General features: G+C 31.5%; 2 protein-coding genes across 4 annotated transcripts; both read left to right on the top strand.

Moving 5' to 3' along the window:
• The first annotated feature begins 3,502 nt into the window (after positions 1-3,502).
• Positions 3,503-8,675, top strand: LOC105124284 (uncharacterized protein At5g05190-like). 2 transcript variants are annotated; one of them, XM_011024237.1, is made up of 6 exons: positions 3,503-3,911; positions 4,008-4,141; positions 4,407-6,774; positions 7,199-7,259; positions 7,348-7,571; positions 8,316-8,675. In XM_011024237.1, exons 2-6 carry the CDS (start codon positions 4,024-4,026, stop codon positions 8,371-8,373), a joined length of 2,829 nt encoding a protein of 942 aa, XP_011022539.1. In that variant the 5' UTR covers positions 3,503-3,911; positions 4,008-4,023; the 3' UTR covers positions 8,374-8,675. The 2 variants fall into 2 exon arrangements, with proteins under 2 accessions (XP_011022539.1, XP_011022538.1); XM_011024236.1 differs by lacking the exon at positions 3,503-3,911 and having other exon boundaries at positions 3,922-4,141.
• Positions 8,676-11,694: 3,019 nt separating this feature from the next.
• On the top strand, positions 11,695-15,445 carry LOC105124280 (protein trichome birefringence-like 23). 2 transcript variants are annotated; one of them, XM_011024226.1, is made up of 3 exons: positions 11,695-12,281; positions 12,731-13,008; positions 14,351-15,445. In XM_011024226.1, exons 1-3 carry the CDS (start codon positions 11,918-11,920, stop codon positions 15,122-15,124), a joined length of 1,416 nt encoding a protein of 471 aa, XP_011022528.1. In that variant the 5' UTR covers positions 11,695-11,917; the 3' UTR covers positions 15,125-15,445. The 2 variants fall into 2 exon arrangements, with proteins under 2 accessions (XP_011022528.1, XP_011022527.1); XM_011024225.1 differs by having other exon boundaries at positions 11,696-12,281; positions 12,719-13,008.
• The last annotated feature ends 2,765 nt before the right edge of the window (positions 15,446-18,210 follow it).

The following is an 18,210-nucleotide window of genomic DNA, read 5'->3' as shown; positions in this document are numbered from 1 at the left end:
ACTACGGGTTAAATATCTTTTTCTTTTTTAAAAAAAAATATATATAGATTTTTATAGCATATTTTTATAAATAAATAAATCTCAAGTGACATTTAAAAAGTTTATGCATACATCTAATTAAATAAACTAAAAACTATTTATTTAACAAACAAATTATCAAGCCCAATCCTTACCTAGCAAAAGCTAATCATCCAAATCTATGAGCCGAGTTATAGATTCAATTGAGCTCAACAATTTTTTTATATAATTTATTTTTAGCTAAAATAGACAATCTATAAAATCATGGGCCAATAGAATATCAAAGTAATTGGAAAAAAAATCAAACCAAAATAAATTACGTTGCTTAATTAACAATCAACCAAATATGAAACAACTAAATTGAAAAATAATACAAGAAAAGAAATGCAGTTGTAATGGAAAAGAAATGGAAAAAAAACAACAAAAATCCAGTCTTTCAAGGTAGGAAAGCCCAAAGTTCTTGAGCAACCCATGCGTCTGCGCCTTGTTTTATAAAAATTTTCTTAAGATGTAGATGACAAGTCATCCACATATTAATACTTTGACAAAAATATCAAGCAATGCATCGCCTAGATTCCAATGAACTCTTGTTAATGAAAAATCAAGCTGGTCTGTTTCAGATCAATAAAAAGCCGCTTTCAACCATACTTTGACATGAAAAATAAAAAATAAAAACACCCTAAAAACCTTCTAAACATATATCAATGGACTCTAACAACTCAAAAATTAGCTTTAAAATTCATAATTAACCCAAAAGAAAAATTATTTTTGAATTCAGATATGTCATTTCAAGCAAGTTTAGAGGAGGGGGACACCTTAGATAAACTTTTCTTATTAAAAGGATTTTATTAACACTGGAATCAATTTTTTTATAGTCATAATCGATCTTCACTAAGATTTTCTTCCTCTATCATCTGAATCCACCCATTTTATCTTTTTTCTCTAAAATTAGGAACCAAAAAGTAAGGTAAGTAAATAAACTCTAGTACTAAAACTGAATTTCATAAATTATTAGGGACTAACAATTTATAATTTAAAGAGTTAGATAGCTAAAGTGTATATTTAGCTCTAAGTTTGGAAAAATCATCTTTTTTTGTTTTTCTTTTCATCTTATTCCCCCTATCTTCAATCTTACTTTTTATTAATAAATGTGCTTTGATTGGCTATTAATTTGGGTATATAAGGGTATAATAAAAAAATATATATATAGCAATCCAAATTAATTTCTATGTAAACAGTGTTATAGAAACCAATATTTTCCTTGCACATTTTAAAATATTTCTTAATTTGCAAGCAAGCCCATGCAAACTTTTTGTTTGTTAAAAAAGAATAGCGGTTGATGTTTTCACTACCCCTCACGCGTTCATACAATGTGAAAGAGAAGAAAAGTGGAAAAAATGTTTCCAGTTAATTATTTGACTTTGTCTTCTCCGTGGGCTATCAGCGTCTGCGTAAGCAAAGTCAACGAATATGTAACCACATCAAAATGTTATCAATTAATTATAAAAAAGAGATGGTAATTAGCCCATATAATACCTTTTTAATTTATCTTATTTTTTTTAAAAAATTATCATTTTATATTTAATTTATTAAAAAATAAATTTTATAATTTATTATAATTTATTTTTTATACTGTTAATCTTATTGATTCAATTTTTTAAAATTTTATTATTAAATATTAAATTAATTAAAAATTAAATTTTATAATTTATTTTTAACTTGATTTATATATCAAAGTCTTAGAATATAGATTGTTAATTTAACAAATTAACATAATATATTATTGTTTCAATATGTATATAAAAATATTATTTTAATTTTTTTTAGTTAAATTATATTTTTTAATGGTTACCCAAATTATATTTAAATTTATTGGGTAATATTGAATCCACGCTAATATGATTTAAATTTTTACTAGAATAATTATTAATAATATTTAAATATTTTTTTATATTAAAAATAATAATTCAAACCATGACAAAGTCTCTGGACAAATAAGCTAGCCATGGAATGGATGGCGTTGGGTTGACAATGTCAGTCCTCTGAAATTCTTATGAAAACCGTTTTGTCTCCTTTTAATCTCTCGACTGAAAAGACAACTATGCCCAGCTAGCAAAAAGTCCTATGTTCCCTAAAAATAAAACCTTTTCTAAATAATGATTTCCGCTACAAAATACCCCCTCAATTTTATGTGGATATTATTTGAATAAACCATAATAGATGAACAATACCTCTAATTTATTTTTATAATTGATATATTTTTTAAAAATATTCTGATGTTTTTTAATTTTCCAAAAAAACTAGTGACTCGGAAAACACTTATTTTCAAGAAAACAATTAATATTTTTAATTAATAAACACGTTTCTTTTTTTAGTTCGAAGAACTGAAATTTCCTTTGCAAGTGCATGCTTGCTAGCTGGGTTCTCCAAATTTTCCCGTGGAATCATTTCCCTTATTAATTACAAAATAAATAATGTCATTCGTTACAAAATACCCAATCAAATTATTTTTTTAAAATAATACCAACCGTTAATGGTGTGGATCAAATATGAGACCGACTATTAAAACCTTGATGTTATTTGAAAAACTTACTCATGACGAATAATACCGCTAAGAAATCTGGATCTAGACTTCCCTTCCCTGTATAGACAAACATGCTATTGATTTCATCAAATAATTAAAAAAATTCAAAATTTTAAATTTCAAGACATGTGATTTCTAAGAAAAAACATGGAATGAATTAATGAAATATTAAGAAATTAGAAGAAAAAAAAAACCATTAGAGGCTTTTCCAGATTGCTAAATAAGTACACTCGTTGTGTTATGATTTAAAATCATATAAGGAAAACTTTTAAAAAATTATTATTTTTTAAAATATCAATCTTCTGATAACTTACTTAAACCTAAGAAAAAAACAAATTAATGCATCATCTCTTTTGTTCCCCATGACATCAGTCCAATGTTTCAATCCCTTTATGAATTTTTAATTGTCTCTGTATTTTATAGCTGGAATTGGACACCATTGGATTGTCCTTACAGGAGAAGGGTTAAAGAAAAAACTTGAATTAAATTATATTTGAGTTTGTTTTAAAAGGATATTTAATTTTTAAAAAATATCAAATTGGTGTGTATATATATATATATTAATAATTTCTATATATTAATATAAAAAATATAATTTTTTAATATATTTTTAAATAAAAAACAATTTTAAAAATAATTCAACGCGACATTAACAAACTGACATGAATTTGTTTGTAAGTATAATAAAGATTGTTTTTTACCGTATTTTTTATTTAAAATATATTAAAATAATAATTTTTTAGTTTTTAAAAATTGTTTTAATAATTAATATATTAAAATGATATAAAAATATTAAAAAAATATTAATTTAAAAAAAATTATTTATTTTTTTGAAAAATAAACATGGGCACCGCTCCTTATTTCAGACGTATGATGGCATGCACTGTCAATGTCGTAGCAGCTATAACATTAAACAACTCATGAAAGTCAAAAACGATACCGTGTACTAGCAATTTTTGCAAGCAAACAACCACGCATGTTTCCCCCTTTTCTCGTTCACATTTTCCCTCGCTTTCCCGGGAAAAAGAGTTACGAACAACCTTGTCGGGAATCGGTCCAAATTACTCTCTCCCTTCCAAACCTTCACTTTTATTGGGAACCACAGATTCTTAGGTTTTAAACAACCCCCCCAGTTTCTATGTTGTCTTTTTTCATGTTTGTTTCTAAATGAAGAAAAATGTTACATGTTTTATACAAACCTCAAATTTCTCACAAAAAGAGATAACAAAAAACCTCAAAAATAGAAGTCTTTTGTCTTTTTTTCGGTTTTCTTAGAATCCTATAATATGGATATTTTGTTTGTCTTGAAGTAAGTTGTTTTGAGGTTTTTTTAGGCTTGTTTTGGATTATTTGTTTTTTGTCCGGGTCGAGTCTGGTTTGTTGTGTTTTTGTATCTGGATTTTAGCTTTTGAGGCTCAAGAATGGCTGAAGGGTCAGCAAAAGTTCGGTTAGTTCGCTGTCCAAAGTGTGGAAATCTCTTACCAGAGCTCCCTGACTATTCTGTGTATCAGTGTGGTGGTTGTGGTGCTGTTCTTCGAGGTTAGCTCGGCTTCTGCCTTTATCTATCTTGATTTTGGTTATGTCTGTTTTCTCTCGTTGTTTTGTTTGCTTACTGAGAAATCAAACGAAAATCCGAATTTTTAAATTCCATTTTTTGTCCAACTTGTGAACAATAGCTTCAAAGTTTCAATTTTTTAAAGCTTTTTTCCTTCTGGGATCTTCTTTTAATGGAACTAAGGGGTTAACAGGTAAATTTTGGTGAAATAGGGAGTTTGATTTGTTATTTTTTATCTTTATTATACAGCAAAGAAGAAAGTGACTGTAAATGGTGGGGTATTGGAGAAGTCTGGAATGGGGTGGGATGAAGAAGGCTTTGAGAAATTGGAGAGTTTGTCAGAGAAAGAGGGTGGTAGTTTAGGTAATGCATCTGAGACGGAGAGGGAGAGCGAAGGGATTATAAATAATAGGAGAAAAGCAAGAACCTTTGAAGAAACAAATGTGAATTTTGTTAAAAGTCCTTTGTTGAAAGCAGAAGAGAAAGATATTTTTGATGCTAATAGCAACATAAATGTGAAGGAACAGCATGTGGATTATCACAGTGGTGCAGAAAAAGAGAAGCCTATGAAGCATCCCATTGATAATTGGATTCGCCGTGATGATAATGACATGAACATGAATAGATCTGAATCTGTTAGTTCAAGTAGAGAGAAAGATATTCGAGAAATTTCAGCACAATTTAAGAGTTCTGCTGGGTTTTTTAGGCCAACAAGGGTGATGGATCAATGGGGTTCGGATAGAGAGGGTTTAGGGGGAGGGAACCACAGAGTGCCTGTCAAACAGAGCAAATTTCCAAATTTTGCTTATCCGGAGGAGGGCCTTTCAAACTATCATTTGGGTTCCTCTTCTTATGGATCCAAACAGCCAGTGAAGAATTATTACAACCCTGAAAAAATTACTTATTTCGAGCAGGATCGAGCTGAGCTTCTTAGGAGGTTAGATGAGTTGCAAGAGCAAATCAGCCGATCTGGTTCTGTGGGTGAGAAACAAAGGGAAAGGATTCCTATGTACAGTGAAATAGCTCCTCCTGATCCTTATCACTGTCAGGATACTTCCAATAGTTCGATGCTTCACTTGACTCCAGATAAGCATGTAGCAAATCCCCCTTATTTCAAGTACTATGGCCATGGACTTGCTCCTTATATGAACAGTCATGACATGGATACACAGAACTTTTACAGTCCATCAAAGCGTTCTCCAAATGGAATTCCAGCTTACGAGGATCTATTTCAGCAACAAACTCCCAGGATGCGTCCCCATCAATCACCCCAACAATACTTGCGTCGACCACCTCATGACCACTTTGCAGGTCAACATGTAGATTTCAGTCACAAACCTCTGGTATCGGATTCATATGGAAGATCAAATCACGGACCTGCATGCCCCTGTTTTCATTGCTACAACAAAAACTGGCATATTCCTTCACAAGCCTCACCCTCTACTTTCAGCAATAAAAAGTTCCCAAAGGCCTCAACTGATTTCTATTCCAATCAACATATCAATGCAATGACACATAGGCCACTGCTTTACCATCCTCAAGCAAATCCCCCTGCATTGAGTCCTCAGGATCCACAGCTACATGTAAGATGGCCAAGTGATGTTGAATCAGATATGGATGGCTTTCCCCAGAGTTGTCCTAAGAGGGTGGTGGTAGCCCGTGGAAATGAACAGCTTTGCCGTTCCATAGCTGGTGGTGCTCCCTTTATAAGTTGCTGTAATTGCTTTGAGTTGCTAAAACTTCCTAGAAAACTTAAAGTGAGGGAGAAGAACCAGCGAAAACTGCGATGTGGTTCCTGCTCAGCATTCATCTTGCTTGAAATAAAAAACAAGAGGCTTATTACTTCTGTTCCAGCAGAAAACAAACAAATGTTGGCCGAGGCTGGCATTTCCTCACATGAGGTGTCTAAAGTCTTATTAAATTCTGATGGCTGTTTGAATGCTGGTGGTACAACTTGCTTTGATGATTTTGAAAATCATGGGCACGACTTCCAGTCAGCAGATTTCAAAGATGTACTATCAAAAGAACGGAAGCTAAACACAAGCAAATGTGAAAAAAGGCAGAGCCTTGCTTCATCATCTTCTATTTCTTCAGAGGAAGAGGAGAACCTGGACAGTATGGTTGTTGAGAGAGATTTTTCCTATGCTGCTGAGCTGCCCGTAAAGGATGAACTGCCTTCAACATTTCAAGGCTCACCTTTCCAAGAGCATTCTGGCGATGTCTTATCTAGTCATGCAGAAAACAAATGTGAGCAAGTAAACAGAGTTGGATGGACAGAGCAGGAGGATGTTATACTTGAAAACAACATTTCTCAGCAGAGCTCTGTGAATGTCTCAGTGGCAACTGAAATGGAGGTTTCTTTCAATGAGTATCTAAACACCAGTGTATCTCAAGACTCTGCGGAGGTAAGTAATGAAGAAAATCAGTTGAAGATCAACAAGGGGAGTGGACCATTCTTTCTGGGTCTCGTTAAAAAGAGCTTCAGGGATTTCTCAAGATCTAATCAACACCTGCCTAATGAGAAAATTAATGTTATAATTAATGGTAAGCCCATTCCGGATTGTATGGTCAAAAGGGCTGAAAAGCTCGCTGGGCCAATTCAGCCTGGAGATTACTGGTTAGTATTCACACTCTCTTGCTTCTTGTCTGTTGCCTTACTTGTGCACGCAGCATAGTGCTCGTAAATTTTAAATGGTGCTGAATAGATGAAAACTGAACATTAGAATCGTATAGGACTTAGATACCTGTGTTACCCTTATACCATTACAAAAGGGCTCATTAGGTGTGAAGGGTTAAGACATGATAAAATGAAGAAGGAAAGGGTACCACTCTTTTCTGTGCTTATTTACAGCACCTATATGATCTGAAATTGGTAGCTGGATAAATATCATGTATAGTATGTAAGACTTTTCTCTGCAATAGGGCCAAGCAGTTTCCATTTGATGTCTTTCTTCTTCCCAGAGCATGTAAATCAGAGATTAGATGGCCCTTTTTTTTATACTACAAATTACTAACATTTGCCCTTTATGTGCCTTTATCAGGTATGATGTTCGAGCTGGATTCTGGGGTGTGACAGGAGGACCTTGCCTTGGCATTATTCCTGTGAGATCAAGAGATCTTCAGTTTACATATTTTAATTGGTGATAACTTCAATATTTCTGCATGACAAAGAATCTCTTTTCCTTTGCAGCCTTTCATTGAAGAATTTAATTATCCCATGCCAGAAAATTGCTCTTCTGGAAACACTAGTGTCTTTATTAATGGGAGAGAGCTGCATCAGAAAGATCTTGACCTGCTTTCCAGTAGAAGACTACCAACCGAGAGAGAGAAGTCCTACATCGTTGAAATTTCTGGGAGAGTTTTTGACCAGGACACTGGCAAAGAGCTTGATGGCCTAGGCAGACTTGCCCCCACGTAAGTTCCACTCATTGACTGCTTACTAAAGATTCTTGGACAATGTTCCGACAAGTTTTCAGACTATAGAACATATGGAAGCTATGTATATAGTCGAAATTTAAATATCCTCCAGGAATGAGTTTTTTCTGTTACTAGAATCATGGATTTCAGACTATAAATGATGCTTTATCATATAGACAATATGAGGAAGTAAAATATGTCACTCCTAAAATCTGGTCCAAAATCTGCAATACTTGTAAATAAATAGTGTCTAATTTAAAACTGGTCCCAAGAAGTGTCTGTAATATATACGTCAATCAACTTTGTCAACCCCTTCTTGTTGTAGTGGTTATCTGGAGAATTTTATCACGAATACCGCTGCTTATGTTTGGATCATGTGCCTGAAAATGCTCAAAAGGTATAGATGGAGCAAATTAGGAAATCTTTTGCGTTCATCTATTTGAACAAAATTTCAACACAAATCATGTTTGAAAATTGAAGGAAAAATTTTCATATACTTTTAGGAGATGCTGCTTTGTTTTGTTTTTTAATTGCCTTGCTCTATATGCATAAAATCACCATCAAACGGTTCATGGCCTGAAATATTGAAAGTGAAGAATATTTCTTGTTTGGCAGCTCACTCTTTTGAGTACGTGTTAGCTTTCTTGCCACTTTTATGGGAGAGTTTGTATTTGCTAGCTCTCATGGGAATGGATTTGAATGTATATTGATGTAGTACTGATTGCTGACTGTTTTGAACAGAGTTGAGAAGACCAAGCGTGGCTTTGGCATGAAGGTTCCCAGAAATCTTTGTGATTAAGGTCCTTGATCAGTTGTGGATTCTGAGGTCATCAACCCTGTATTATTTGCCTTTGTCTTGTTGAGTTCCTAATTAGGTGTCTAGTCCTTGCAATGGATGCAATGTCAAATCCATCTACATGTTTACACGGAACTGCATAGCATTCATCTAATCTTCTTGTGCATCGTGGTTTATAACGTTGGACGCCTCTCTGTCGACAAGCCGATTAGTTATTGTCAATGGTCAGCAGCGCCACAGTTGTTCCGAAAAGCCTGCAGGTTTCAATGATCATTAAATGAAGAGTTCCGGTCAAAAGTTAACGTATGGTTACAAGGTGGATTAGGCCGGAGCCACTTGAGCAGAATGTCTTTTGAGCAAGGTTGCCCATCATTTGTCAACTGAAAACCATGCAACCACGATAATGTTAATGGTATGTTTAAGAGAATGAGAGATAGTTTTTTGAAGTATTTTTTTATTTTATAAAATTTATTTGTGATATCAGTATTATCTAGAAATATTAAAAAATATATATATTTTTTAAATTATGTTATATTGCAATGACAAACGAGATCTAAATAAAATACTTGCAATTGTAATGCAATAAATAAATAAGATTTTTAGGGTTCTTTTTATTATAATATAAAAAAACTAAGAGGCATCAATGTTATTGTCTATTATTTCAATGAAATTATTATTTTGCTATTCTTGAAAAACAACCATTACACTAGCAAGGATGGAACAACCTTTTTACATAACTTGTATTGTGAGCGTATAGGTATTTTTAAAATTTTTTTAAGCATAATAAAATTACTAAATCATTATTATAAGCAAGATTTAATTAATTGGGGGTACATGGATGTTTTTGTATTTTTATTTTTTCAAGACATAATAAAATTGCTAAAATATTCTTAAATTTGTTTAATTGATGTAAAGGGTTTTTTTCTTCTTTTTTTTTCATTGTTTTTTGGTTGTAAACAAATTAACTAGGTAGTAATTTGGTAATTTAAATATTACTATTATTAAAAAAATGATAATGCATATGTCAATACGGTGAGAGGTATTCTTGTATTTTAGGTGATGTATGCAACATTGTCAACCATCAAACAACTTTTAAGGTGTTGTTGAAATTTTCTTAGCATCTCTTTCATATTTAGGTAAAGAAAGCGGTCATTAGATTTTTACTTTAATACTGATGATTTTTTTTTCTCTTTTATATTCTATTTTCTTTTTTATTTCTATGCTAAACCCTCCAAATTTTTTAATATTTCTATCTCCTTCTTCATTTCGACGCTCGCACTCCTTAATTTTATCATTCCATAATTATTTTTTTATTTATTATATATGGTATCTATTCTTTTAATTGTTATTTTTTTTATTTTTTAATTATTTTCTTGATTTACTTCATTTTTCTAATTTAATGCCTTGTTATTTTATTTCATTTAATTTTTATATCAAATTTGGTCCTTATTTTTTATTATTTTCTTGATTCTTTAATTTATTCCCTTGTTATTTTATTTTATTTTATTTTTATATAGAATTTGTTCCTTATTCTTTTGATTGCTTTTTTTTTACCCTTTCCTTGATTTATTTTATTTCTTAATCTTTCCCTTTATTGTTTTAATTCATTTAATTTTTATAGTAGATTAAATACTCATTTTTTTATTGTTATTTATTTTTAAAAAAACATGAATAATTAGATATTTTACTCTACATTTTTATATTCATTACTGTAGCAAAAAGTCAATTCTTTTTAGTATTTGTTAATAATTAACTAGTCTTATATTTTAGTTAACATAATACTATTATGTCATTTTATTTTGTAATTTGATTAAAAGAAAATTTTAATTGAAAAGTAAGAAGGAATAAAATAATACATAAGTAAACTTCTGTAATATCATTAATTTTTCAATAGCTTGAAGTATGATATGATACGAGTTGATTTATCATTAAAAAAATTAATTTCTTGATTTTTTTTCTTTTACATCTTTTTTTTAAAAAAACTCAATACATATGAGTTTTCTGATTTAAGAAAAAATAATTTATAATAAACTTAAGTAAAGAAATTGTGATTAAAATGATTTAGTTGAAAAACTTTCCATGTAATTTTTTTTTTCGAATTTGGTATCAATAATATTTATTATCTACATAAGGAAAAGATGAATCACGGGAGTGTTTAATTTTCTAGAAAATATCAAAATTCTAATGGTTAAAACTTAAATATATTGATACATAAATAATTCATATATCGTAACTATAAAACTACGTTGAATTATATAATTTTAGAATCTTACATGGGGCAAAGAAAGATGATACAAAATTGCACACTTAACATTTTTTTTTTTTTTTAAAGTCCACTTTTGGGGCATTCAAAGACAATACATGAATTATATTCTTTTGTCCCTACATTTTAAATCTTATTATAATTTAGTCCTCTTTTTTGAAGAATTTATATTTAACCGTTTGACCTGTGTTGACTATTTTTTCATCTAAACACATGCTGGTTGGCGGACGGCGGTGTAGAGAAAAATCAGCATGTTTGAATGGGACAACGGGCAATAAGGGTCAAATGTAATTGTAATAATATTCAAAACTCAAGGATTAAACAATAATTTATTCCACGTGGATAATTCCTGTTCGTCTTCTCAGCTACAAACGCCCCCATTCAACTCCAATAGAGAGGCTGTAACGTGTGACTGGAACCTAACCGAATGTATTAGTAGGATGTTAAATATATTTTAAAATAATTTTTATTCGAAAATTTATTAAAATAATTTTTTCATTAAAAAATATTTTTTATATCAACACGCTAAAATATTCAAAATTATTAAACCAGAAAAATATGCAAATTTCAAGCAATGGGTGTTAATTTGTATTACATTTAAAATCCTGTTCTGTTGGCTTAGGTTATTTGAGCATCAACCTGCATGATTTGCGGTGGCATAAATCCTGGCAGCTAAGGGCATACTTTCACTTGAATTAAGGTGAAAGTGAAGATGAAATTTGCCAGCAATGCATTCTGGAATCCATCACCGCTTTCTCATCCATAATGGGAATCGAAAAAAATAATAATTAACCACTACAATTTCCTAATCATTAGCTATTTTAATCACAAATCATTTACAATTATTACCCAATCACTTTCTATCTGAGATTCAAATCTTGATTTATTTTGAAACATATGATTATTATTATTATTATTATTATTTTAAGTTGGAAAAATTAAAGTGTATTTTTTGAAAAAAGAAGAAGATAAAATATCATCGCACTTAAATAGAGGAAGGTCATGGCAGTCTTCCTTAAATAAACTTATTAAGAGAAAAATAAAAATGGGAAATTATAAAGAAAAGAAAAGGAAGAAAAAAGAAACTGCCAGCTGACATCCCCGTCTTCTGGTTTTTCCTTCTTTCTAACCATCCTTGTCTTTTCCATAAATTAGCATTGCTTGTCGGTTACTTACTTTTATTTGATCCACTTCACTGTCATCTTCTTCTTGATCACTTTTATTACTGCCTGACACTTCACATCACTAAAGCTTTGAAGAAATAAGGAAGAAGAAGCGAAGAAAATGAAGTTAATTTGGAGGTTGAAGTCTCTTAACAAGTACAACAACTGGATATTTAAGCTAGCAATTGCAACTCTCTTACTGGGTTTTGCATTTAGACTCCTTTTCTATCAATCCTCAAGTTTTGAACCAAATATAGAAACAGCCTTTGCTGAAAGCACTGAATTGTCAAAGGAACCTGTTTCTTCTGTTGATATCTCAAAACCACCACCCGTTACTGTTGATATTCCAAAGCCACCTCTTGCTGCTGATATCCCTAAGCCACCTCTTTCTGCTGATAGCCCAAAGCCACCTTCTTCTGGGAATACCTCAAAGGATTCTCTATCTGCTGATTTACAAGAACCTGACGACGAGACACCTCAAAAGGGTAAATCTTTTTAGCAAATCTGAGTTGTTTTGTTCTTAGAGATCTTTTCTTTTTCCGCTTTTGCTATCAATGTACATGAAAATTGGATAAGCTGGGAATGGAGTGACTTGCTTTTGAGAAGGGTATTCATCTCCGGGTGCCCTATGAGATCTAAGTGCTATAAATAGTTCTTGTGATTTGCAAGATTGAAACTTTTGGTGGGTCTTGTCACAGTTCGGTTGCTGCTATATTGAATGCTGGAATATTTATGGTGGCCTTGGTTTAGTGTTGCATGATTAATTGCTCCTTTTTGGTTCAATTGAGCGCTCATTGATATTATTCTAGCTGCATGTTTGATAAATGAATCTATTAGTATGTGTTTTGGATATTAACGCTCTTTTACTTTCCATGAAACCTCTATTTACAGATTTTGTTAAGACTGAGCTTTGGTTTTAAAGAACTTAATGCAGGAAAGTGTGATCTTTTCACCGGGGATTGGATTCCCCATCCATCGGGACCAATGTACACAAATTCCAGTTGCTCCTTGATTGAAGGTCATCAGAATTGCATGAGGAATGGACGAACAGATTCTGGCTATCTATTCTGGAGGTGGAATCCGCGAGACTGCCAGTTACCTCCATTTAATGCTCAAAGGTTTCTTGAGGTGATGAGGAACAAAAGATGGGCATTGATTGGTGATTCAATATCTCGCAACCATGTACAGTCATTGCTATGCATTCTGTCAACTGTAAGTTTTGGGATTGCTTAAACAATTTGAATTTTGGCTTTGGACCACTGAACTCCATTTACATTTTTCCTTGCTGGGCCTTTCCGATCTACCATTATATTTATATTGAGTAGAACAAACATGCAGTTGACCGAAGCAGAATTGACACAGATAAACTGTTTTCTGTTTCACTGCTTTCAATTCTCATGCAAGGTTTATACTATAGTTTGCGAGATGATGCCTAGATCTGTTAATACTGGTACAATTCTGACATTTTTTATGGACATTCAGTTCCTTGTTTTTTTCCTAGTAATTTGTTCCCATGAATATTCCATTAGTAGGTGGCCTTTGCTAAAAATTTCTTCAAATCATTGATCTTGGTGTCTGCTATTGGCCTCTCCACTGGGCTGCTGTTACAACTTTGTATTTGGATATTTGGTTTCATTTTCATTGCCTGACATTATCTTTTGTTTGATCTGTAAATGAGCACCATCTTCATCTTCAATCATTTCATGAATGCTAACAAAATCATTAAACAAATCAAGCATTTTGACATCATAATAGTGTCTCTGCAGGTCCTTTGTGTAGTGTACCTTTTTTTTGCTCTTTTTGGTTTGAAGATGCATATTCATTATGCTGTGACCACTGGATTCTGGTTTGTTTGCTAAATTTAACAAGATTATTTTAGCACTTCAATGGACAAATCATAAGGAGCTAAGCGCTTTGTTTTTTAGTTCACGAGGTTGTTTTCCTAGCTCATGACATGCATAATTTATTTACTCTGCTTCGTGTTAGTTTTTTTTTTTTTTATACCAACAGTGTTGTTATAATGCTTTTGCAAATTGAATGATGCACCATTTGCAAAGTTATCCAAAGAATTTGATGCACGCATATACAAGGGCCTTATAATGTGTCTGGCTAGTGAAATTGCTGTGACAAATATGACTCGTCATGTTTTCAAGGTGAATGTTAATCAGAATTGATTTCTTAGTTAGAAATGTGCAAAAGCTACTAGGAGTGTTCTGTCACAATATGCTGGTACTTAAATCTTCATTTTCCTGAATCACTTCTAGCTTTCTCCAGTCATCTCAGCACATTTATGCTCCACGACCATTTCTACTATGAAATCTTGTGATACTCAGTGCCTCCACCACTGGCCCTGCACTCTTGTGAGGCATGATGCTGCATTTTTTCAGTTATTATTGTCACCTAAAATGTTCCTTCTGCTAGTTAGTGCATGCTAAGCTACGTTAACTGCTGTTGAATGAGGGCACCACAAGTGTACCATTTCTTTTGGTGCTTATGGTGATCATAAATAGGCGAAGGGAAAAGGCTTACTAGATTTAACTATATGATCCTGCAGGTGGAGCAAGCAGTTGAAGTTTACCATGATGAGGAGTACAAATCAAAAGGATGGCACTTTCCTTCTTACAACTTTACCATATCAAACATCTGGTCTCCTTTCCTTGTAAAAGCTGCCATCTTTGAAGATAATGATGGTGTTTCAACATCTGAAGTTCAGTTGCAGCTTGACAAACTTGATACGAACTGGACAAATCTCTACCAGAGCTTTGACTACATGATAATCTCTACTGGAAAATGGTTCCTCAAAGCTGCTATCTACCATGAGAATGACACAGTGGTGGGCTGCCATATATGTCCTGGAAAGAACTTGACAGAGAAGGGATTTGTCTTTGCTTATGAGAAAGCCCTTAGGTATGCAATGAACTTCATCGCAACATCCAAACACAAGGGATTGATCTTTTTCAGGACATCAACACCAGATCATTTTGAGAATGGAGAATGGCACAATGGAGGGAACTGTACGAAAACAACACCTGCTAAAGAAGGTGAGATTGAGCTTAAGGACCTGAACAAGATTTTGCGCACTGTTGAATTAGCCGAGTTTGAGAAGGCATCCGCGAAAGCTGCTGAAAATGGGGTAAATCTTAAACTCCTCGATTTCACAAATCTTTTGTTATCAAGGCCGGATGGCCATCCGGGTCCATACAGGCAGTTTCATCCATTCGCGCAGGACAAAAATGCGAAAGTTCAGAATGATTGTTTACATTGGTGTTTACCTGGGCCTATTGACTACTGGAATGATGTGATAATGGAGATGGCTATAAATGGTTGAGAAGATTAGCTAGCAGTAGATGATTAATATGTTCCATATTCTTCTACATTTTTTGGTTATGTGAGCTTTGGAACACCTCCCTGCTTGTATATACTCTCGCTGTCCGTGGCCGTCGTAGTCATTGCATTTGCCGTGTATCTGGCTTTACCTGGAGTCCATCATCCATTCAGCTAACAAAAATTTCAGCTACTGAGACTGCGAAGGAGGAGATAGTAAAGCTTAATTTTAGTCCATGTTATTTGTATCGATAATATTCTTGATCCCAAATGCCCTAGTTATTCACCAGTGCTTCATACAAGATTTCCACTTCTTGATATTCAATCCGGGTCTCGTTCCTTTGTTTATTTATTTATTTTCAAAAAATTGGTTTGGTTTATTAATGCTTATTTATTTTTTAAAAAATTGGTTTTGTTTATTATTTGGCATTCAAGTGTTATCTTCCGGTCAGGGCACGGTATTCAATCACTTTGAATTAAAATCAAGGGACTAACATTATAATTATAATAAAAGTTAAAAGATTTGGAGAGTGTAGTAGTGTAAATTATATTTTTAAAAATTTTAAATTTTTTTATTTAAAATATATATTTTATATATTTTTAGATTGTTTTTGATAGACTAATTTTAAAAATAATTTTTAAAAAATATTTTAATATATTTATAAATAAAAAATATTTTAAATTGTTATCATTGTTACAATTTCAAATAAATTCTTGAAACTATAATTATGCTTTTGATAGGTAAAATGAGCTGGCTTTGTTTTTAGAGTTTATTAGTTAGATGACCCGCGCGATGCCGTGAGTTAATTTTTTTTTACATAAAAAATATATATAAAAATCTATTAGTTAGATGACCCGCGCGATGCTGCGAGTTAATTTTTTTTATATAAAAAATATAAAGTGTTAGGTCTTTCTGCAAAACTATACCCAAAAGTCTTGATTTTGACTGCAACATCTAACCCAAGAGTAATATTTATAATATTAATAATAATATTAAACTTTCATAATCGAAGTTTAAGTAGGTTTGGTTGCAATACCAGACCTAATAATCTTGGATGTGAGTCTGGCTTTAATGTTGTATAATAAAAGTGTGATAATTAAATAGATTAAGTAAAAAAAAACAAACATAGAAAAAAACTAACATGAAGAAAATAACTAATGAAGAAAAAGAAAAAAAATCTGAATTAACTGGGTTAACTCTTCAAATCAGGTTAACCCGTTAACACATTAGATTTGTGTCGTGAAAATTTGATAATTAAATAGAAAAACAATTTGACAAGTTACCCCAAAATTAACTAGGCTAACCCATTAAACCCGAGATCCGTATCATAAAAGTCTAATAATTAAATAAAAAAATTTAATATTAAGAAAGTAAATTAAAAAAATAATTAAAAAAAAAAGAAAAAAAAAACTAAAAGCATCAACTTTTTCATTATGGATTGCACTGTGCAGTTCACAGTAAAAGCCTTAAAAAGGAAAAGAAATGGGAAAAAAAACAAAGGCATACCTATGAGTTAAATTTTTTTCTTGTATAAAAAATATAAAAAGACTAAGATCTAAGAAAAAGACTTAAAAAGAAAAAGAAAAAAAAAAGGCATACCCATGATTTAATTTTTTTCCTTGCATAGAAAACATAAAAAAGTTAAGATCTAAAAGTCTTAGGTCTAACTGCAGTGCTTGATCTAAGAGTAATATTTATAATATTAATAATAAAATTAAACTTACATAACTCAAGTTTAAGTGAGTCTGACTGTAATACCAAATTTAAGAGTCTTGGATGTGGGTTTGGCTGCAAGATTGTATCATAAAAACGTGATAATTAAATAAAAACAAAAAAACAAAAAAAAATCAACATGAAGAAAAATGAAAAAAATTTGAATTAACTGAGTTAATCCTTTAAACTAGATTAACCCATCAAACTTGGGATTCATGTCATGAAAGTTTGATAACTAAATAGAAAAAAAAAAGTTGATGGGTTAACCAAGAATTAACTCAGTTAACTCGCAAAACCAGGTTAACCAGTCAAATTCGGGATATGCGTTATGAAAATCTGATAAGTAAATAGAAAGAAATTTAACATTAACAAAAAAAAACAAAAAAAAATGGATGGGTTAACCCAGAATTAACTGGATTAACCCGTAAAACCAGGTTAACTCGTCAGACCAAGAATATGTGTCATTAAAATTTGATAACTAAATAGAAAGAAATTTAACATTAACAAACTTAAATAAATAAATAAAATTAATTAAAAAGAAAAAAAATCCAGGTTAACTCGTGAAACGAAGTTAACCTATTAAACCCGAGATCAATACCCGAGATCCGTGTCATAAAAGTCTGATAATTAAATAAAAAAATTTAATATTAAGAAAGTAAATTAAAAAATAATTAAAAAATAAAAAAGCTAGAAAAAAACTAAAAGCATCAACTTTTTCACTGTGGATTGCACTGTGCAGTCCACAGTAAAAGCCTTAAAAAGGAAAAGAAAAGGGAAAAAAAGAAAAGGCATACCTATGAGTTAATTTTTTTTCTTGCATAAAAAATATAAAAAGGTTAAGATCTAAGAGTGTTAGGTCTTTCTGCAAAGATATACCCAAAAATCTTGGGTCTGACTACAACACTTGATCCAAGAGTAATATTTATAATATTAATAATAATATTAAACTTACATGACTCAAGTTTAAGTGAGTCTGACTACAACACCAGATCCAAGAGCCTTGGATGTGGGTTTTGATAACTAAATGGAAAAAAATTGACGGGCTAACCCGTGAAACCTAAGATATATGTCATGAAAGTCTGATAACTAAATAAAAAAAATTTAACATTAACAAATTAAAATAAACAAAAAAAAAATAAAAAATAAAAAAACAATAAAAAAAAATTTGAGTTAACTTGTTAAACCAAGTTAACATTTTAAACTCGGGATTCATGTCATGAAAGTTTGATAGCTAAATAGAAAAAAAAAAGTTGATGGGTTAACCAAGAATTAACTTAGTTAACCTGCGAAACCAGGTTAACCAGTCAAATTCGGGATATGCGTCATGAAAATCTGATAATTAAATAAAAAGAAATTTAACATTAATAAACTAAATT

This window comes from Populus euphratica, unplaced genomic scaffold (assembly GCF_000495115.2).
Source record: "Populus euphratica unplaced genomic scaffold, PopEup_1.0 scaffold4.1, whole genome shotgun sequence".
Lineage (NCBI taxonomy): Eukaryota > Viridiplantae > Streptophyta > Magnoliopsida > Malpighiales > Salicaceae > Populus > Populus euphratica.
Note: the sequence above shows the minus strand (reverse complement) of the source record. Positions and strands in the feature narration are given on the sequence as shown.

Bases quoted from the DNA above. Each gene is read 5' to 3' on its own strand.
- LOC105124284 (XM_011024237.1), top strand. From the start codon at position 4,024: ATGGCTGAAGGGTCAGCAAAAGTTCGGTTAGTTCGCTGTCCAAAGTGT. The intron at 7,260-7,347 runs GTGAGATCAAGA...TTTCCTTTGCAG, and splicing joins CTTGCCTTGGCATTATTCCT to CCTTTCATTGAAGAATTTAA. The intron at 7,572-8,315 runs GTAAGTTCCACT...TGTTTTGAACAG, and splicing joins CTAGGCAGACTTGCCCCCAC to AGTTGAGAAGACCAAGCGTG.
- LOC105124280 (XM_011024225.1), top strand. From the start codon at position 11,918: ATGAAGTTAATTTGGAGGTTGAAGTCTCTTAACAAGTACAACAACTGG. The intron at 12,282-12,718 runs GTAAATCTTTTT...TTGGTTTTAAAG, and splicing joins CGACGAGACACCTCAAAAGG to AACTTAATGCAGGAAAGTGT. The intron at 13,009-14,350 runs GTAAGTTTTGGG...ATGATCCTGCAG, and splicing joins TGCTATGCATTCTGTCAACT to GTGGAGCAAGCAGTTGAAGT.